The sequence below is a fragment of the Biomphalaria glabrata genome, chromosome 6, assembly GCF_947242115.1.
Source record: "Biomphalaria glabrata chromosome 6, xgBioGlab47.1, whole genome shotgun sequence".
NCBI classification, from domain to species: Eukaryota; Metazoa; Mollusca; class Gastropoda; family Planorbidae; genus Biomphalaria; species Biomphalaria glabrata.
Window position 1 is genome coordinate 24,185,568 of NC_074716.1, and position 21,959 is coordinate 24,207,526.

At 31.4% G+C, this 21,959-nt stretch overlaps 1 protein-coding gene across 19 annotated transcripts in view; it reads left to right on the forward strand.

Annotated features, from left to right (window-relative positions):
- The window catches only part of LOC106060548 (mitogen-activated protein kinase kinase kinase 15-like), a 48,435-nt gene that overhangs the window by 10,909 nt on the left and 15,567 nt on the right, over positions 1–21,959 (forward strand). For 2 of the 19 annotated variants that reach the window (XM_056031691.1, XM_056031694.1), the window contains exons 7-30: positions 1,244–1,350; positions 1,730–1,769; positions 1,899–2,020; positions 2,418–2,530; positions 2,914–3,073; positions 3,342–3,429; positions 4,263–4,337; positions 4,425–4,496; positions 4,668–4,756; positions 4,983–5,081; positions 6,385–6,463; positions 6,603–6,736; positions 6,982–7,109; positions 7,584–7,687; positions 7,825–7,963; positions 8,861–8,922; positions 9,060–9,125; positions 9,475–9,575; positions 10,473–10,541; positions 10,800–10,879; positions 12,451–12,511; positions 13,515–13,583; positions 14,645–14,662; positions 19,241–19,294. In XM_056031691.1, the coding sequence (XP_055887666.1) occupies positions 1,244–1,350; positions 1,730–1,769; positions 1,899–2,020; positions 2,418–2,530; positions 2,914–3,073; positions 3,342–3,429; positions 4,263–4,337; positions 4,425–4,496; positions 4,668–4,756; positions 4,983–5,081; positions 6,385–6,463; positions 6,603–6,736; positions 6,982–7,109; positions 7,584–7,687; positions 7,825–7,963; positions 8,861–8,922; positions 9,060–9,125; positions 9,475–9,575; positions 10,473–10,541; positions 10,800–10,879; positions 12,451–12,511; positions 13,515–13,583; positions 14,645–14,662; positions 19,241–19,294 (2,129 nt within the window). Of the gene's footprint in view, positions 1–1,243; positions 1,351–1,729; positions 1,770–1,898; positions 2,021–2,417; positions 2,531–2,913; positions 3,074–3,341; positions 3,430–4,262; positions 4,338–4,424; positions 4,497–4,667; positions 4,757–4,982; positions 5,082–6,384; positions 6,464–6,602; positions 6,737–6,981; positions 7,110–7,583; positions 7,688–7,824; positions 7,964–8,860; positions 8,923–9,059; positions 9,126–9,474; positions 9,576–10,472; positions 10,542–10,799; positions 10,880–12,450; positions 12,512–13,514; positions 13,584–14,644; positions 14,663–14,731; positions 14,759–18,598; positions 18,650–19,240; positions 19,295–21,806; positions 21,864–21,959 lie in introns of all 19 variants that reach the window. The other 17 variants (XM_013218472.2, XM_013218475.2, XM_056031690.1 and 14 more) reach the window with 11 other exon arrangements.

Here is a 21,959-nt window from a genome sequence, read left to right on the forward strand (position 1 = left end):
AAAGCTACTGCTATAGTCATCAGTGACTGAACTAGGTTCCATCACTATAAAAGCCTAAATTCAAAGATTTGAAATCAAGGCTGAGTGTGCTTACAAAAGAAAAGCATTTTCTTATGCAGAAAAAGGAGCATACATTTCTTGATTCATTGCTCTCTCTAACACATCTGTTGGATGGTTTTCTAAAACAACTTCAAGCATAAGAACCTAGAATAAATAGCTTTAACTTACAATAGCTAGGGAATGAATCTAATTTGCAGACTCAATAGCCAAGCTTCTATATTAGAACCAAGTCCAGTGACTAATTACCTGTCTGTAAAAAAGAGCAGTGAGAGTTATAACATACAAATATTCCAAAGAAAATTCCAAAGAGAAAGAATTAGTTTGCCTGATCAGCCAGAAAAACCTATGACTTAGCAGAGTTTAAGTCATTGATTAACAGGCATAACTAGATTGACACATGAAATGAGTAGCACATAATTGGCTCCTTTTTGAAGTAACGTCTGTAATATATAAGATAAACTGGAAGTCACTGTTCCAGCCAAGCAAACCATTGCATGTGCTTTAAGTCTAAATTCACTTCTAACAAAAACTCCAGTTCTTTTGAATGAATTTTCTGTTGATGCAATTATATAATCAGGAATAAACACTAGAGGCATTTTGTGCATAAAATCATTGACAGGTGGTGCTACTGTCAAAGAAAGGCAACATTCTGATATATTTCAGAAAAATTGTAATAAAGTCTAAATATGTTAATATTTTGAAAAATAAAAATGTGCTGAATGTAAAAGTAAAGTTCCCCTTTCAGACCTTGCAATCTATAGGGCAGATGATGTTAAGGTCATCTGTTTCTTTGATCTTATAACTTTATACTTGGTTCATTTTCTGGGTTGTTTCATTTCATGTATTTTACATGCTAGAATGTTTTTATGGATTTCAGTCTTTCGTGAATATATTTCTTTATATTTAAGAAAATACTAATTTGGCCCTCAAAATACAAATTTTTAGGCCTGGTAATACACATTTCCATTTTCGGATGTAGGTATCTCTGCTAGCAACTTTTCTCCTTTTTGGGGCTGCCCAAAATATGTTGGCCTGGCTTTCAAACTATCTCTCAAATGTTTAGAGAACACCTATATTTTGTGCGTGTGTATGCAGCAAATAGAAGAGATGAATGTTATCTGCAACTTAATAAATATGTACTAACATTATTATGTTGTCTGTTTTGTTACCATAACTATTGAAGGACTACAAAGCAATGGTTAAACTTGTTGAAGATGTCAGTACCTTCCCTTTCATTAAGATTGAGAACAACATTGGCATACAGTATTTGTATTCCTTTTCATTAAATAGGTGAGAGATTTAATAATAATAATAATAATTTTATTTATAAAGCGCTGTTAACAAACAAAATGTAGGCTCAAGGCGCTGTGATAACATTACAAACAAAACGAGAGCTAAAATGACGAATTAATCTAAAAAAGTTTTAGACAGGTTTAGGCTATATGTAATATGAAATCATTCTGCATTTTCTTTTTGTTTAGACATTTCAATAAATATAAATTACTGTTAACAATTTCTTTATCAAACATTGTTAAGTCAAACTTTTTTTCTTGTGAATCACTCACAACTTATTCAACATTTATTCAGTTCAGATTATGTTAACTTGATGTAAAAAATTGTATAAATATTATTTAACAAATTTTAAAGAAAATTCATTAAATTTTTTTAGGAATGGTAACAGAGAAAAAGCATTGAGTGTTATATTGAAGGTAATTTCTATTACTTTTATTTTTTTAATTGTAATATTCATATCACATTGTATTGTTGCTGTTTTCTTGATATGATTTCTCAACTTATATGCTATCAGCTGTTCAATGTTTGTTTGTTTTTCTGTATAGGCAATAGAGAAGTCAGAAACTCCTGTTCCTGACATGATATGTTTGTGTGGTCGAATCTATAAGGACAAGTTTGTTGATTCTGATTACACTGATCAAGACGCTCTTCATAATGCAATCACCTGGTAAATTTTAGCCCATTTTTTTATTACTTACTGTGCCAAATGTTAAAATATATATCTGGTTGAGTTTTAAATCTATATGTAACATGATAAGCATGCCAGCAGACTATCTTCTTGGCAAAGTCTCTATATTTTGCTGAAATTGGGTAGTTTCTATTTAAAAATTATTTTTTTTTTTTGGGGGGGGAGAGGGGGAAAGAAAAAAATGTTTATATTTGTGCATGTTTTAATGGGGATATCTATCTGTCTATCTATCTATCTCTTTAACTATTTATTATATATATATAATTTTTATTTTATTTTTATTATTATTTGAATTCCGAATATACTTACTTATTGACAATCAATCTTTGAGTACTTTGTATTTGCGCTCTAATTCTAGTCTATTTTGTCCCTCCAGGTATAGAAAGGGCTTTGAAGTTCAGCCCAATGAATATGCTGGGATAAATCTAGCCACACTACTTGTTATCTCTGGCAAAGACTTCAGTACTTGTACTGAGCTCCAGAGAATTGGTAGGTTCTCATAACTACTATATTTTTTTAGATTGATCAAACCAACAAATAACAGAAAGCTGAAAGATGAAACACGTCAATATCTTTCAAAGATTTTTTTTTTTCTAAATATAACTTCATGTCTCTATAAAATAATAATGCTGATAAGAATTATTTTTAAATTACATATGAAACAAAATAGTAGTAACTCTTAAGAATTTGAATTGAACACTTCACATTGGCACCAATTAATGGAACTTCCTTAGGTTTGTTTTTATTTTATATCAAAGGCTATGAACTCATAATTCTGTGACTGCCAAGCATTACATGTAACGACCTTTTTCATGATTCTATTAAAATTATTTCTTGTGGTACTTTTAATAATATTGTTCTATGATTGCCAGGTATTACACTGAACAACCTAATTGGTAAAAAAGGCAGCTTATCATCTCTGAACAACTATTGGGATGTGGCAACATTCTTTGAGATTAGTGTTCTGGCAGAAGACTTCAACAAAGCTGTTCAGGCAGCTGACTGTATGTACAGACTGGAGCCGCCAGAATGGTAATTAGTACCTTCTTTCTGGTGTATATTTCTATTTATTTCCTCCATTCAACGCTTTGTCTAAAATGTCATCATTTTACTCTGTTGTACAGTAATTGATCATTCAAATTTTCAAATAAAAGGTTTTTTTAAAAAAAATTTTTTTAATTATTTAAGAAAAAAAAGGTTTTAATAGCTTAAAATTTTATATAGAAAATTGGTAGTTTTTGTCCTTAATATTTCTTTTATTTCTAAAAACTATATTTTTGATTGTTTCTATTACATCCAGGTATTTAAAATCCACAATAGGGAACATTACTCTCATAAATAGGTTTCGTAAGAGCAAAAATAACAATATCAACAGTAAGGAATCTCAGGTAATCTGAATTTTTGAAGTATTTAATCCATAGTCATTTGCTCCATGTATATCCATTATTAAATATTTAGTGGTCATGTGGTTTAAATACTTGGCTACTGAGTCTTACAGTTTGCTGTAGATTTGGATTTTTACTTGGAATTCAAGGCCATTTTGATTCCACTCAGTTCTGATACATACCTGATATACTGATACAGTGGATCAGAAATACCAGAACTAAGGCCCGCAGGCTACGGGTCATATCCAGCTAGTACTGATATAAAATTAAGACAGTTGGTCAATATACATGCCTCTTAACTCCCTTAGGTACACATAATTATAAAGCACACAAAGTTCCAACCAATAACTAGGAAGATTTCCTAACCTCACAACTAAAGAATGCTATGCCAAACAGGCAGATAGTTTGATGTAGTATGTTTCTTAAAAAGCAAAGTAAACTACTACACACAGTTCTCTCTTAAATCTTATCCCCATAACTCTATTCAAACATACTTGTCTTTATATAGAATCTAGCTTAATAGCATATTACTCATTCAATTATCTTCATCCAAACATCTTACATCAAGGATATTATTCTAGTTGAATCCAGCTTTGTCCCTCCAGGTCACTAAGGTTATCCAAGCACAAAATAAACATGACCAACTAATTGTAACCTTCACTCCCTTTCTCTAACTCTTAATATGTTTGTTGTAGCATTTCTAGTTTTCAAAAATACAATTACAAATATTTGCTGTCACTTTGTAGTTGTAGGTATATAATAAATTCAATGTAGAAATTCAGAATTATATTTAAAGTATTTTTATACTAATTTGATTTTTTAAAATTTTCACACAGCTTTTTGTTTTTTGGATGGATTTCTTTATTGAAGTCTCAAAACCATTATCAGAATTGACTAGCAGTCAGTTTCCTGTAAGTATAGTTTGTGTATGTTTGTTATAGCAGATGTCATTTTTTTTGTAAGAAGCTCATCTCATTACCAACTGTCTGTATGGCCAGGTACTTCTTCTTGAACCCAACAGAGAGTTCATTCCAAGCTACATCCAAATTAATGTAGAAATCCAAGAAAAGGTAAATACAACTGAACATTGGATTCATGTAAAAGCATGATGATTTTTCATACTTTTTTATTCTTATATAAAATTCATATTTGTCTAAGTTTATTTTAAAATTTCAAAGAATTCATTCTTAACCTAAGTGTAAAAGTACCAGATAAACAATTGTGAATTGACACTTTTATAGAATGTACGTTTGTGGCATGTTTGGCAAGACCCTAAAGATCATCGTCCAAATGATTGGACATTTCCTGCTGAAACTATCAAAAGAGTCAGGTGAGATACAAACTGTACAAATTTGACCTTTCAACTTGGTAATGCTCTAAGTTACTATTGGAAGATTTAGTTTAACCAATTGAGACTGGAGACTAATAAGAGATTGTGCTCCTTTATTTCATGATCAGTTTTGTTGTTCTTAGTTCATGACCAACTAAAGACAGAAATCTATTGTAACAGACAGTTTTTGTTTCAAACATTTATAGTAAATGTGTATTCTCCACAGCTTGTACAAGCGAGACTCTAGAGCTATATTCCTGTATGTTCAAGATATCTCAGATGATGACTATCATATTTTTTTCTCATCAGATGACCAGGCTCAAAGGTAGACATGTTTAGTTTTTGGGAGATTAATATTTATCATAGTATAACTATTTCCCCAATCACATTTTTTTTCTAAATTGTTTATCTGATATATATTAAGAAATACATTTTTGTGCAGTTCCTGATTCTGTTATAGTTAAGGTTACCACATGACTAGGAAATATGGAAATGTCTGAGAATTTTGTTGAGGAACAATTAGTATAGGAAATTAAGGAAAAAAATTAATTCTTGAAAACTGAAAATAAAATGATAACTTACAATTTTTACTGGTAAAAAGAGTAAACGTCCCATTTGTCTGAAAATGTAAACCTTGTTATTCATTGTATAATAATCGGCATGTTGTGTTAGCAATCTCAATGTATTCACCTTACTGTGTCCCACCTCACCATTCAAGTTAATCTCTACCCCCTTCTCACCAGTTGAACAAGTCCATAACATCATTTTTTAGTTACCCCACTTGCCCATCCCTGTCTTCCAGTCATTCTTTAGGTGTGCCTTAACTGCCCCTACCACACTAGGTTTTGGCATACCCCTCCCTTCCCAACTAAACATCAGTCAGCATCCATTCCTCCACCCCCCTCCACTTAACTTGGGTGACACAATTAGATCTAGTTCACTCCCTTTACACCTTCAAAACTTGTTAATTAGAGTCCATGTTAGTAGCATGGTGACATGTTTTTTTCAATACAGTTTTGTTTGTTCTGTGTGTTAGTCCTAGTCTAGGTCTAGAAACTTAGATCCTTTATTTATTTATTTTTTTAAATGTTATTAAGAGGAAAAAAGCAGATTAAAACATGAAATCATGCAGGTTTTAAAAGTATGTTTTTGTTTCAAAGTCTATATTAACTAAATCCATATGTATCATTTTGAGTTGTAGTTGTTGTGTTTCAATAATTAAATCTACTAACAATCCAGTCCAATTAAAAAAAAAAAATCTTTTTTAATAAATCTTTGAACTTGAACATCAACAAAAAACAAATGAGGATCCGGCTCTACACTGACTTTTTTACTACAGCTGATGTTTTGTTTTCATATTTATGTACTGTTTTATGACATTTGTTTGTTTTACATGTTTCGGATGTTCCTTCAGAGTTGAAGATAGTTTACTTCCTAGTCCAAACCTCCCGCAGGACGACGGGGGATGGGAGCGGGCAGGGTTTGAACCCTCGACCGTCGATAAATCCGAACGACAGTCCAGCGCGCAAACCGCACGACCAGGCAGCCATCCCGACCAGGCAGCAAAGAGGCATGAAGGTTTTTATATGTTTATAAGATTATGACAAAGCTCTCTTCCTCTTGGACAGATTTTATAGAATGATGAGTTCATTAGCCACAAGTCCTGACTGTTTGAATGATGAAGATGACATTGAAGATGTAGTGGATGTAAGTGTGCTGAACTGTCAATTTGAAATGTTTTCATTTATCATTCACAACTTAGTCTTCATTTTTTTCATCCTTTTCTATTCAACAATTTAAATTGTTATTCTGCCCATTGTTACTTACCATATTTTGTCTCTCCTAGTATGTCTATGATCTGGATGATAAAGGTAACCGCATACTTCTGGGTAAAGGTACATATGGTGCAGTTTATGCTGCTAGAGATAAAAAAACACAAATAAAAGTGGCAGTTAAAGAAGTGCCTGAGAAGTATCACCAGTAAGTAGGCTTAGTCATTCTTTAGTATAATTAATTCTTTCTGGTAAATAGGTTTACTTTTACCTCATAGGTTTAGTTAAACTAGATTTGGATTTCTTTTTTCAAATGAAGTTTTTTTTTTAAAGTCTTATAATAATTTGTCTCAATTTATATTTTTACTTTTCTAAGTAAGGTAATATATATTTATATAAATATTGGTGAACACATGGAACTTTGTATAATTCATCAACCAATTTGTGTTCCAGAGAGGTGCAGCCATTACATGAAGAAATAAAACTACATATGAGACTTAGCCATAAAAATATTGTCAGATATCTAGGCTCAGTGAGTGAAGAGGGCTATTTTAAAATCTTCATGGAACAAGTTCCTGGAGGTGAGAATTTTAATTTCATTCTTACCATTCACATGAGCTCATTTGTGAGAGTGATTAGATTCTGTTTATATCTTTTTTTTTCATAAATAAGCCTATTCATTTAAAAAAAACAAGGATTCACCCAAGCCTCTCATTGATCCTTACACTGAGAATCCACAGCCTAGCTCTTTGAAAATTGTATATTCATTTGTTGTCATTCTTCTGTTTCGTTCAGAGAATATGATAACTAAAACAATGTTCAAGTCACAGTGAGAGACAACTTCTTGTTTATCAACATGGTTAACCAAAAACCTTTCTTTCATTACCTCACATTCCTGACTGCACAAGTATTGAGTACATGACACAATGCAAGTGTACAGACCTAACAGTATCATTTGTATCTACAATCTTTCTTCATCATAACCTCTATACTTTTAGAGAAGATCTGTTCATTGCAAACTCATTTTAATTCATTACATTATTTTTGGCGTACAGGAAGTCTTTCCCAGTTATTGAGGTCTAAGTGGGGTCCCCTGAAAGAAAATGAGCCTACCATTGCATTTTATACCAAACAAATATTGGAAGGATTAAAATACTTGGTAAGCTTTCTTGTGGGCTTGATAAGAACAAATATACCACTTTGCTTTGCATAGATATGATATCAATTAATATCTATATTTACTTATTTGGAACTAAAATATCCTTAAGTAATAAAAACTAAATGCTTATCTACCAGCATGATAACAAGATAGTCCACAGAGATATCAAAGGTGACAATGTTCTTGTAAACACTTACAGTGGAGTTTTAAAAATCTCTGACTTTGGAACTTCTAAAAGGCTGTCAGGGATCAATCCCTGTGCTGATACTTTTGCTGGTAAGTCAATTAGTTTTAATCACTGTTACTATTATTTGTTGCATAGTCTGTTATAAATTGTTATGCATCAGTTTGAGACATTTTCATTAATATGTTCTTTTTTTTTTTTGGTTTCTTTATCCTGCCTTTGTTCCTTTTTTAGTACTGTTCTTTATGTGTGAGTCTTTGCAAGACAACAATCTGGAGATTTGGACATACCTCCTGATTTTGTTAAAAAATATAGTACAGGTCTTGATGAGGCCCAATTTGAATTGTATGATCCTGCCCTTAACACTCTTACATCCTTGTTGGTATTGTTTGCTCCAACACTTCTATTCAGTTTTCATTTCTTGTCAGACTATACCATAATAGTCATGAGTGTGATGTTTATTTAAAGAGTTAAATTTACCCAAATATTTCTTTCTAAGTGTAAGATATAGATTTTGTTGTTGAAGCACTGGTAAAGTAACACTAATAATAGTTGATTACTTAAACACACCTTCACACACAAAATCTATATCTTTGAAAAAAAAAAAAAAAAAAAAAAAAAAAAACAGATACTCACTAAAACAAAATTTAATGGGAATTTTTTTTTTAATAGAAAGGAAATTTCAAAACATACAGAATAAAGCACCAGTTACATAAAATGAGTACACACACACACACATACAAATTCAAGAAAGAACTACAACCTAATGAAACTAATTGTTCTGCATAAAACAGTACTATGAATTAAAACATTACATGCCAATCTTTAAGTTTTAAAGAAACAAAAAAATCATTGCCTAATGGTGACACTTCAACAACCTGGCATCACAATGTCCTACTTTCAGATTTGCAGTCATGTAAAAAATGTGGCCATGATCATAGCTTTATTTATTATGGCTTTTATAAATATAATTTTGTTTTGTTCTAAAGGTACAATTCAGTACATGGCACCTGAAGTCATTGATAAAGGTATCAGAGGATATGGCCCACCTGTAAGTAAATAGAGTCAGCATTATGATATCATTTTATCATTTAGATAGTTCACATTTCTTTAATTTCTGTTGGATTCTTTATGTGTATTGCAAAATTTTTATTTGAAAATCTTATATATTCAAAATTTTGTTCCCAGGCTGATATTTGGTCTCTAGGCTGTACAGTTATAGAAATGGCTACTGGTAAACCACCTTTTATTGAGGTAACTATGAACACTTTTTTTAATTAGCAGTTTTGACAAATTTCCAGTTTCATGAGCATTTATTTTTACCTTATCTAATTGTACAATGGTGAGTCAGAAAGTAATCTTTTCAGCCCTTGCACCCAATTGAACATTTGGAAACTTACACATGTTATCTATCCCATTTTTCTGTACACAAAATCTTAACATCAGAATGATCTTGATATTGACAATTTTAAGTTAAAGAAAATGCATTGCTACCCCTCACTTAACAGTAACAATCTTGATTTAATGGATGTAATGTTTTAGTCTTTAAAGCAGATGTAAATAGGGTAAGGACTAATCATTGAAAGTGTTTGTTGTGTTGTAGCTTGGATCACCAGAAGCTGCCATGTTTAAAGTAGGTTTCTACAAGATGCATCCACAAATACCAGAGTCCATGTCATCTCGAGCTAAAGAATTTTTGCTGAGGTATTGTTGCATAGAAAAATCTGTTTTGAAGTAATTAAAGATACAAAAAAGATACAAATTGATTTTGTTAAACAAAAAAAAGGAACTCTGAAAAACAATGTATTGAATATTGTTCTTCAACATTCTTGCTAAATGGATTAATTTGAATGTTTTTGTTCCTAATACATACATTACAATAAAGTAGATTTATGGCAACATGGTCCAACTTTTGACTTCGCTGGTGTAATCCAAACCTATGGAATATTATAGCTGATAGTTTCAATGTCTAAGGGGCGCCTCTCTTGATTTTTCATCTGTAGCTTTAGCATCCCAAGGCAGTAATGATCTAAGATCAGAGTACCCCTCTCCTAAATAAATGGCCTTACTTGGCTGATGACTGAAGCACCTGGTTTTGATGCCCTGGGTATTAGCTTTCACTACTTTACTTGTCAGCACTAACAGTTAGTTGGGTTTAATATCTAAGTCACACGAGCTGCACTTTGTTGTCTATGGTTATTTGAGATGTATGCCATTAAGGAGTATTTTATAAACTGTAGCAGCTTACCCCTAGTGACACTCCTTGCTAACTATAAATACTGATAATGAAAAATTAAAATGAAATTTTTGATACATTTGATTTAAGGGCTTTATATATATATATTTTGCTATTTGTATTTTGAGAAAATTATTTATGCTTAAGTTAATACTTCCATATTTTTTGCTGTTAAACTACACTTTTACATTTATTCATAATTGTTTAAAATGTAAATATATGACTGTTGTTACTTAGTATGCAGGTTGCAACTGGTTTTGTGTAGACATGTGAAACACTGAAAACCCATCCTTAATCTTCTGAATTGAAGACATTGCCAATTTGTTCTACCTAATAGCAGAGCTGACATTTTTTTCTATTTGCAGATGTTTTGAGCCTGAACCCCAAAACAGAGCTACAGCAACAGAGCTTTTGGACCATCCATTTTTATATGAGTAATGACTTTTTTTTTTTGCCATGATAATTAAAAAAAAAATAAAGAATTACTTATTACAATAAACTAGCAACTAGTTCCTTCTTGCAAAAATTCTGGTATGAAGCAACAGTAAATTTTTAAAGATTTAAGATAATATTTAAAATACATGAGAACTAGAGTTAGAGCGAAATAGTTAATATTGATTGTTCATCACATTCCAGTTACTGACCCTATGAAACATTTTCTGTCATCTGATTTTATTGTTTGTTTTGTTCAGAAATTTGGGCAGCAGAAGAAAAAGAGCTAGAAAAACAAAAGAAGAGCATGAACATGTTGACTTTCTGAGAAGTGTTTCAGGTAATTGTTAGTATTCGGCTCTAGAAAAGTTAATGTAGCTGTGTTTTTGGTTTAAATTATGAATGTGATTAACAGGAATGTTGTACAACTTCATCACAAGGTAGGTTGTTGTTAGGCTATGCTGAGAAAGCTGTTAACAAACATTATAATCTATATTATTATAAGGACAAAATACCACTTGCTGATTTATTGATTTTATGTACCTATGTAGCAAGAGATCTGATCAACTGCTATATGGATTCGCATGAAATTTCCTTTTATCCCTTAGTTGCTTGCCTGAACACAGCAATTCGAGAAAAAAATGCAAGCATTCTATTCAATCTTTGTATTTTATTTTAGCTATTTCCCCATAAGGCAGTGTCATGTTTAGGAATTATTTGTGTTGTTAACTAGCTGTACACAATTAAGGTCCCTTGGTTCACCCTGACATAGTCCACCAGATTCTGACCGACTGGCGTCACAAAGCTGCCAACCTCGGTAATAGTAAAGTTAGATCTCAGATAATCGCCAATTTGACAATGACACTGAATACTGTAATATATATTTCTGAGACCGCAAGCGACGCCCACACTAGCATAGACTTGAGCTCAGTATATACTACTCCAACACTGTCACCCCTAAACACTGGTCCAAAAATCCTACTGAGTAATAAGTCCAAGAAAACTAGTACAGACTATAGATATAATAACCTTTTATGGACCAAAACACCGTCCATTTCAACCAAACTCAGAGGGTGAACTGCCTCATGACAAAGAGTGACCAATACATGTCACCGGACTTAGTGACGTAGCAAAACAATTCAAAACACAAATACAGGGCACTCTCGCCCCAAACAAGTACTACGAGTAGAGGAAATAAAAAACAGAGTTAGGATAACTACGCGACAGGCAGCAGTCTACATATAAAGCTTAAGTGCAAATGTTTTAATTTCACAAAACAGACTTCCATATTTAAAAAAAAATTTGAAGCATATTTTCTTTCTTTTTCCCTAATATCCAAAATAGCTACATAAATGCATGTTTAAAAAGTTTCTTAAAACGAAATTGCAATCGTCGACGCTTTAAACAGTTAACTAACAAAAACAAGTTAATATTTTAATTTCTTTTAATCGAAAACACCAAACATCTTTTTGGGCCTATTAAAAGTGGTATCTATGTTAGAGAGGGACCGTTAAAATGCCGGCAATGGAAGTGCACAATGTACAAAACTAAAGGATAGGAGGTTCCTGACAAAATAAATCAAATAGAGCCTGGGAACAAATCCACAGGCCTAGCCTGGGTATAATGCTAGTCATCTATACATTTGTTCAAACTTCTTTTAGCAGTGTACTGTTTTGTTTCACTTTTTATTATTATTTTTTTTTACATATGTTTATTTTTTGTGCCATTTATTAATTAGTAACACTTAAATTTAAAAGCTTATGTTATGTTCAGTATTTTATTAGTGCTGGTAGATGTAGACCAAATTTCAAGTCTGAGCATGTTTGTGAAAATAACTTTTCATTGTAACTTGGCTGCCAACTTTACTAAAGACAACCAATAATGCTGTATTTAATGCTTTCTATTTGACAGAACCAATGGGGAAAGGTAAAAGCATGGATGAACTGAAACTAAGGATACCTAGAATCACAAAGTGAGAAACTTTCAATGATGTATGGATAGCATCCTTATATAGCTTACATACAATAGTTCAAACACAAGTTCTACCACATTACAACTAAGTCCTTAATCTACTTCTGTATGCCTCAGTACAATGTAGCACAATTATTAGCTTTCATTATACTCATGGCTTTTACTATTTATAGTGTCCTTATACCACTTTACTTAATGGCCTATAGAAACAGCCTTGTATTTATTAGTTGATTTTAATGCCCTAAAGAAACAGGCTTGTATTTATTAGTTGATTTTAATGCCCTAAAGAAACAGGCTTGTATTTATTAGATGATTTTAATGCCCTAAAGAAACAGGCTTGTATTTATTAGATGATTTTTCTTTGAAAGTCATAAGCTATTAAATTATTATTTTTTAAATAACTGAGTAGCTACTAAGTTTAATGCATGCATTTCTTTGTCTTTTTTTTTTTTTTTTTTTAAAGACAGTGAATTTTGTATGTTCTATGTTTTATATGTTATTCCTACAGGGGTAAATGCTTTAGGATTTCATTTTACTATTGATTTATCTATTTTTAATTGGAATCCTATTCAGTTTCCCATTTTATAATTTTGCAAGGTTAGCATGCATGCCATTGATCACACTCATTATATGAAATATACACTGGCTTAAGTGATACTCTCTTATAGTAGCTTCTGACTAAGTAGAAACAGGGAGCATACTTTCAATCAGTACAACAACAAAAAAAAGAACTCTTCTTTTTGAAAAGTACAATTTTTCAATATCCGTATTTGATATTAATATAATAATCCACCACCAACCCATCCCAACGTAATCATGTTTAAAAGAAACTTTCTTTAATTTCACTGTCATGCCTTTAGATTCATAAATCTGTAAAGAAAAATTAACATAAAAACATACACTTTTTTTTTATTTTCATTGGGGGTTGACTTCTTCAGGTTTTCTTTGTTGTTTATTTTGTTCCTCTATTTCCCTCCCTTTGCTCTGCTACTTTAATTGAGCAGACTTCAGACAGAGCTGTTTGGTAGCCAGGAAAACCTTCGTGAAGAGCTTGATACAATAGATGAGGGGCGGTGAGTATACGAGAATTATATTCAAATGTAATTGCATAAGAAGCCTAAATAAGTGTTTTTTGTCAATAACATTCATCACTGTGAGATGGTAATCGTTTTGCATTGTTTAGCAAACATTCAGAAATATTAAAAAGGGGGGGGGGATGTTCTGTCAGTTTTGGCATGTTTTTGCATTGCTAAATGTGTTTATTTTTAACCTATGTTTTCCTCTGTAAACAAAAAAATTAGTTCTTACAATTCATAGTTGCCAAGTAAAACAAAAATTATTGAAAAGAATTAGAAAATCAGGAATAGGTTCAGTAACTTAGTCAATTTAAAAATGTTTGTGTCTATATGCTTTATTTAGATACAATGATTCTCAAGTAGTTTTACAAAATAAATATGTCTATTGTATTTATCCATGTTTGATACTGGCTCTACTTTAATTGCATGTAACTTTGGTTATTTATTTAGTTGTATTAGTTTTACTCTGTGACTTCTTTTTGATTACCTTCCCTGAGATTAGTGGTAACCAAACACAAAATCTAAAACAAATTTATGTTTTTTTTTGCAAAACATTTATTAACACATATTTCATTTTCCTTTTTTTTTTAATAATTAAATTGATGTTAAAGATAAATAAATAAAATCATAATAAATTAAATAACTGACTTTTTAAATCAATATTTTGTCATATTTCATAACATTTGACAATTAATTCAAGATGTTATAATATTAATTCCTAAAAACTTTAGTTTTCATTATTCCCTCAATTAACCACAAATCCAGCTTTTTTATTGGACTAGTTGAATATTATCTATAACAATGTTTACTGTATGTAATCATTCATTGTATGTGTATTACTTAATTTAGTGGTTCCCAAGCCAAAGGTTAAAAACTCTTATAGAACTGTTTTTTGGGGCCTTATCTAAAATGAATTGGGATGTGTTATGACATGATTAGGAATTAGTTATTTGTTTCCTTAAATGGTAATAACTTGGAATTTTTATAACTGTGAGTTTGAGAACCACTTGACCTCTGAAGAGTTTAACTTTTTGTTGGTTTCATTGCTCTACCTCTAGCTCTGTCAATGTTGTTGTGTAAGTTACTTGTTAGTTCTGAGTGTTGTTGTGTGCTTGACCAATGTTTCTCACTCCTCTCTCTTACAGCAGGCTCCTCAGTGTCCCCATGACAATGTGAGCATGTCTCTTTTTTCTTTTATAACTGGCCCACTTTTATTTCCTTAGCTTAACCAGCTCTTTAACATTTGGTGTGTATTCTTACATCAGCTGCTAATTATAACAGCACATTTTTAAAAAAAAATATCCGGTAGTAGAAATAATTTTAATCAACAAAAGAAATCAAATAATTTTGTTTTAAGGATTTTTAAAAATTGGATTGATTTTTAAATTTTGGGTTTATGTGTGGGTTTTTTTTCTGTGTGGAACATTTAAATTTTTGTCATTTCCCCCCTTTAAATGTGTGATTGATACATTGGAGAGAGAGTAATGCTTGTGTTGTAGCTGTGTTCATTCTTAAAGACCAACAGATGAGATTTAAAAAAAATATTACTATTAATTATTGATTCAAATTTTGACATCTAACAAATTAGCAAATGGAGATTATATTACTAAAATGCATCCTAAGGTGATAATATATACATGGATAAAAGAAGAACAAACCTTTTACAATTTATATCCAAAATTGTAGGAATTTCATGATGATAAAGTTTACTGCATGGGTATAATAATTATACACAATAGCTACGTGGAGATGGGAAACTGCAGTGTGGGTGACATTACTTTGACCATAGCTAATACCTAGGTTTACATCTCATGTATGAAAAGTACCATAGGTGCTCCACAATGAAATAATAATACAAAGAATAGCTCCTTGAAAACAAATAATCACCAGAATGCTTTTCTATTAATATTATAAGAGAAGTTCCTTAACTTTTACAAAATTTTTTAGTCACTGTAAAATATTCAGATTTTAGTCAATTTAAAATTGTTAGATTCTTGTGCTGAAATAAGCAGGATTAGATATCACAGTTGAGTTAGTTGTTTTCATTTAAAAAGCCAATAGTAGTGATGTTAAAAAAAGAATCCCTATATATTTCTATTTTATGGAAAAATTACAGATTAGATGGTTTCTTATTCACATAGAACAAATGCAAATTACCATGTGGTTTGTGTCTGATGATATACTGATCTAGGGTGTCTTCAAGAAAAAATATGCCAGTTTCCTTTCTTGGTCACATTCCTCGCTTTAAAATAAATAAATCTCTTACTTGAGCCTAATTTTTCTAGGCTACATACTATGGGCTAATGAATTTTTGACCCAGAGAGCTCAGAGGGTTAGGGTAAACAATGTTATATCTAATGAACGCATAGTTAACACAGGGGCGCCCCAGGGGGCTGTGACATCGCCATTGTGGTTCATTTTGTACACCAATGATTTTCGATCCGATAGTTCTTGTTGCTCCTTCACAAAATTCGCTGATGATGCGGCTCTTCTTGCCCTGCTCTCAGAGAGCTCAGACGTAAATGAGTATTTCAAAGAATTAGAACACATTGAAGAATACTGTAAAGATAATTTTTTATTATTAAATGTAAAAAAAACCAAAGAAATGATAATCGATTTTCGCAGGGACAAGAAGGAAAATGATATTGTTTCTGTAGCTGGAGAGACTATTGAAATTGTGCAAACCTTTAAATACCTTGGTACTATCCTAGACAATAAACTAAATTTTACTGCAGATACTGATTATATCAGCAAAAAAAGGGCAGCAAAGATTACGACTACTAAGAAAACTGTCCTCGTTTAATGTTAGCGAAAAGGGCTTGGCTATGTTTTATCACGCTCACATCTGCAATATTTTCAGTTTCAATATCACTGCCTGGTATGGCAATCTGAGCATTAAAAATAGGAATAAACTTAATAGAATCCTCAATGCTGCTGGCAAAATCATTGGCAAAAAACAAACCCCATTTGGGCAGTTGTTTGAGACAAACATCTATAAAAAAGCTAACAAGATCCTCGAAATAAAGAATCACCCTTTGTCTCAGGATTTTGTGATTTTACCATCACAAAAGAGATACAAGACACCGATAGCAAAGACAAACAGACACAAACACTCTTTTGTTCCCCTGGCAATCAAATCATTAAATAAGAACAATCTGGTATAAACTTTGTCACATGTAAATTATGAGTGAGTCTGGTGTGAATGTACACTTTGGTTTCTTATAGTTATAATGTTTTTTGTTTGGTGTAATGCACAAATTGTAAGACAAATTTCCTTACGGATAATAAAGATTATTAATATTATTATTATTATTATTATTATTATTATTATTATTATAAGAAACAGAAGTTTCACCACTTATAACTCTGGCAATAATTACTTTGAAACACATCAAAACCTGTATCAAAATGCTAATATCTAAACAATATAAATTTTTTAAAGAGTATTTTATTGACATTTTACTGGTGAAAACAAATATGAAAATACATAACCTGGTTACATACTAATCTCCTCTGTTGGTCTTTATGTAGTTAGGACAGTAGAATTTTTATTTTTTTATTTTTGCATTCAGTAGATATTTAAAACATTAAACTATTATCTAATGAACTAATCTTCTGTGGAATTTTACAGTGTCGCTACAGTAGTATCTAAGTACATAGAAACTAAATAAATACATTTAAAAATATAAAAACATCTCTAAGCTAAGTTCATGTAAATAATTTGTGTGTTAAAGCACTAGTTCTTTTATGAGAAAAAAAAGGTCATTTGAATTGGGTCTGACAGCAAGAGCTCATATACCAGGTGAAGCTCATTGTGTAGGAATTGTTTCTGTGATTTCATCAGCTAATTCATTATTGACTTCTAAAAGTTTAATTGAAAACTTATTTGCCCACTGCTTAACATGAGTTAATCTGATCCTTAACTGGCTTTGACACAATGTCTCAATTGAAAACAGAATACAAATTTGTCTGTCATATGAAGAATTTTGGTTGAACACAATTTAAACAAAAAGCTTTTCTGTCCTATTGAATGTCAGACTGGCTTGAAGTTTTGACAATTCTTTTTTTTAATCATTCTAGGGAGCCTTAGTTCAGCATTCAATACATAGACCTACATATTCGTGAATTTCATTTTCTTTTAAAGATTATTGCTTTGATAAACATAAGCGAGCTTCAACAAACATTAACTGAACTTTGGCAAACATAAACTTAGCATCTACAAACATAAACTTAGCTCATTAAACATAATTTTAGCTTTGACAAACATAATTTTAGTTTTGACAAACAAAAACTTAGCAGCTTAGCTTCCACAAACAAAAACCTAGCTACCACAAAGTTATTGTTCTTATCAATTTGGTCACACAGATTTCATTTGTCAAGAGCATGTTATAGAGTTTCTCTAGTATTTTCCTTTTTAGTTTTTCTTGAGGGTTGGTTTGTGTGATGTCACTAGTGGAGTATCAAAAAGGGACCATTGTGGCTGCTACTTTTTTTTTTTTTTTAAATAGATTTGCATTTAAGGCGATTTGTAATAGATGTACAAACTTATTTAACTTCTTTAAGAATGACATCTGTTTGAATGTAAACAAAAGGTGGACCAACTATCACAATAGATTAGTACAATAGTCAAAAATTGTGTTTTATGTGTTGATGTTGTAATATACTGTTCAATTTTGTTTGAAAAAAAAAAATTAGAGCTATGATTAATATATTTTTTGCATATTCTCTAGTTGGCCAGTTAGCTTTACATAGAGCTTAGCATATTAAAAAGAATTTCCTTTTTTTTTCTAACCAAATAAATCTTCTTTTCTAAACATTTGCCAGAAAGTTTCATTTCATTATCATTCAAAAATTGTATTTGTTCACATATTTTGGTTTATTGTAACTATGTTGACTAGACATATTTAGACTCGCTTGACATTGTGACTTTTTCAACCCAATTACCAACTCAAATATTAAAATGAGAATTCTAATTTTATTTTTCCCACTTCTCTATTTCTGTTCCTATCTAGTTGTCTACTTTCTCTAACATCCAATGGCTGCGATGATGGCTTCTACATTTGGTTTCAACGCACTCAAGCTCTAACACATTTGTTTCTTTAGTGTTTTTTTTCTCTGTTTTACTCATTCTTCACTTGTTGCTTGCAAAGTTCTTGATACTAACATTCCTAGTTATTAAGTTTTAAGAGTTCTTTGTTTTTAAGTTGTTTTTTGTTACTAAACATGAATTTTATTTGTTTTATTTTTCACAATATAATAAGATTTTAGTGGATAAAAACTTGAAGCCTAAATTTCATAACATGATACTAATCTAATGCTATATAGATATTGTGGCTCTAAAATAGTTATGAAACTAGTATTTCGATCAGTTTCTATAAAATATTTTTTACCCTTTTGATCAGATATCAGGGTGAGACAATATAAATGTCAGACTTTTATCTGCATACTATCAAAGACAGCCCATCTTATAGCATGTTTGGCTTAAAAGTGCGCATGGTTTAATATCCATATAGCATCTTGACTGAAAATTCTAGCAGTCCAATGTGTGAGCAAGATAATAGCTTTAATTAACTGCCATGTTCACATTTATAGACCATTTACTAAACTGTCTCAACATTTGTTTATTTTGTATCATCCGCTACACATTATTTCAGTCTTACACCTGCTTCCAGTAGTGCGGATCTCAATTCAATGGATGATCATCCAAGGTATGCCTATTGGAAAACATTACTAAAAGTCTTTTTCACTGAGTTTCATATTTCCTTTTCTTTCTGCTTGCTTTTATTTTCCATGTTTAACTATTCTTATGTATACTATTAATATTGATTATTACTATTGGTTAGACATAGAATATATAGATATTAACATCTAGTCCTAAATGTCTGTGTTGGTGGTATTTTTTTGGGGGTGACTCTTACTAATGCCTAGTTTAAAAATTAACTCTTTTATGGGAGTTTTTTCCTTGCCTGAATTCATTTACCACATAGAAGTTAACATTTACTTGATGTTGCAGTACTCTATTTATAGATGGAAATATTGTTGAGGTTAAGTATAGGTAATAGCAATATGTATTAATTCAAAATATTGATCATTTGTATAGGAGGAAATGTTAGGTTAAAGATTATAATTTGTTATATGAAATGTTGTGTTAAAGATTATATTTGTTTAAGATGGAATGTAAGCTAAAGATGAATTTATTGTAATTTAGTGGCTAGAGAAATCTGATAGTAATGCCTTCATGTCTGAATCAAACTTTAAAACATTGCTTGAGGAGATGGTGGGTTGATATGTACTTGTTATTGAAGGGTATTGTGTTGGTTTCAATAAGACCCCCCCCCCCCCCCAATGAAAGTAAAAATAAGTGTATTGAATACGTCCAACTTTCACATGACCTCTAAAAAGTAAAGATGACCTTTTTTTATCTTTAACTTTGTTAACTCTTGGTTGCTATGGTAATCTAGCTTGATGGGTAGCTAGCTCAGGTACCAAGTAAACTTTCTTATTCCTGCGAACTCCCATGGAAGCATAGAGTCCCACCTAACCTTAAATTGAATTGCATAAATAAAAGCCTTTGGCTACTTTTCAGAAACACTGTTTTTACTATTTCTCTATTCTAAAACTTGAATAAAGTTTTAGTCCAGCCCATTTAAAAAGGAGGATTGGGGTCTCTTGTTTTTCTGATTGGACACTTTTTATCATGGTTTAAATTCTTGTTCTGAATGATCAAACTGAAATAGTTCATGATCTATTTAAATGACAAATTCATTGTGATCTACAGTAACAGTCCAATTTATGGCTTGCAGTTTGAAATCTTTCAAGTCCCTATGTGATGTGATATTTTATTTGTATCTCATGTCCTAACTGAGTTATTTCTCCACATGACATGTTTGTCTAGAACTGCTTCATATTTGTACACCTCCTCCTTGTCCTGGACTTTCTTTTTTACCACTTACAGTGAATTATTTTATTCTAATTCATTTCAATATGTTGACCTTTTTTTCTTTTTCTTTTTTTTTTTCTTAGCATGTTAATGTCTTAATAATTTTCGTGTTTCATTTTAAATTTTGATTTAAAGAATTTAACTTTGCAAGCTCATGTTCCACCACATTCTCTTTGAAGCCATATAGGCAAAGAGCTAGCTACTCCTAATCCATGGGTTGGATAGCATGACTCTTGTGGTCCTATACAGAACTTTTGTACAAAAAAGGGATTACATGTTGCTTTCATGCACTATGGTTCCTAAGAATAGGTTGGAAGCCCCTGTTTTGTACTATCTCATTTATTCATCCCAACCTTGTTATAATTAAAGTGCAGAGAGAGAGGCTTGTGTCACATTATACTCTTGAGCTTTCCACAATTCAATGAGCAGTCGTTGTGAAATAGTTGACTAAATTTAACACATTCTCTCATATTAATCACCTGAATCTTTGTCAGTGAAAATTGTATAATGCAGGTCAGTTCTGCAAAATGTGTAACAATTACATGTGTTTTGAAATGGGGGTTGGTAGCTTGGCTTGATTAAATTGACCTGGTTGCTTGCTTTTACTACTGGAGCCTACACTCAGATCTCTCCCTTGTTTAACACCTCTGTTATGTGTTTCATTATTGTCTCATTCAAGTTTCTTTTTATGATTGTCCTGTAACACTCATGATTCCATTTCTGAATGCAAACTTAGTCTTGATTTCTCCTTCACTAAAGCAAGGTTATCTATATTTTTACACATTGACACAATGGTCCTCAAAACACTTTGGAAGTTAGCAAATCTACTTTCTATTGACAAGCCAAGTGACATTGGGTTCTTTGGGTGATTCAGAATGTGAAATGTCTTAAGGGGGATTCTTCAATGAATTGTTTCATAGAAATTATGTTTTAAATTGTTTTTGTGCTGAATTTATTAATAATGAGGTTGAAGTACTTTATGAATTTCTGATTTAAAAAAAAAAGTAAAGTAGCCTAAGTTTTGACAGGTAGACAATGTTTCAAGAAAATACTTATAATCTGGGAATTTTGTTGCTGACTTTTGTAAAAAAAAATTTTGTGGGCCATGGTTATAAAATAGTATGATTGTGAAGCTAGTAGTCTTTTGTGTTCTATCTGTGTGAATTGTTTCTGCTTGCTTTTTTTTCCCTCTCTTTCTTTCTCTCTCTCTCTCTTTTATGTTTTAATTGTGTTCTTGTTCTGTTCTTTTTTTTTTGTCTGCCCACTATTCCTCTTGTCAGGGAAGACTTCAGACAGAGAAGTCTTTCCGACAGCCATACAAGGCTACCTCGGAGAAGGTGAGATTTGTTTTCACTGTTCATGTCACAGTAACCATTCTACCCACCAACCCTTGCCAATACTGTATCATATCTATCCAAGAGGCTCAGTGTTTG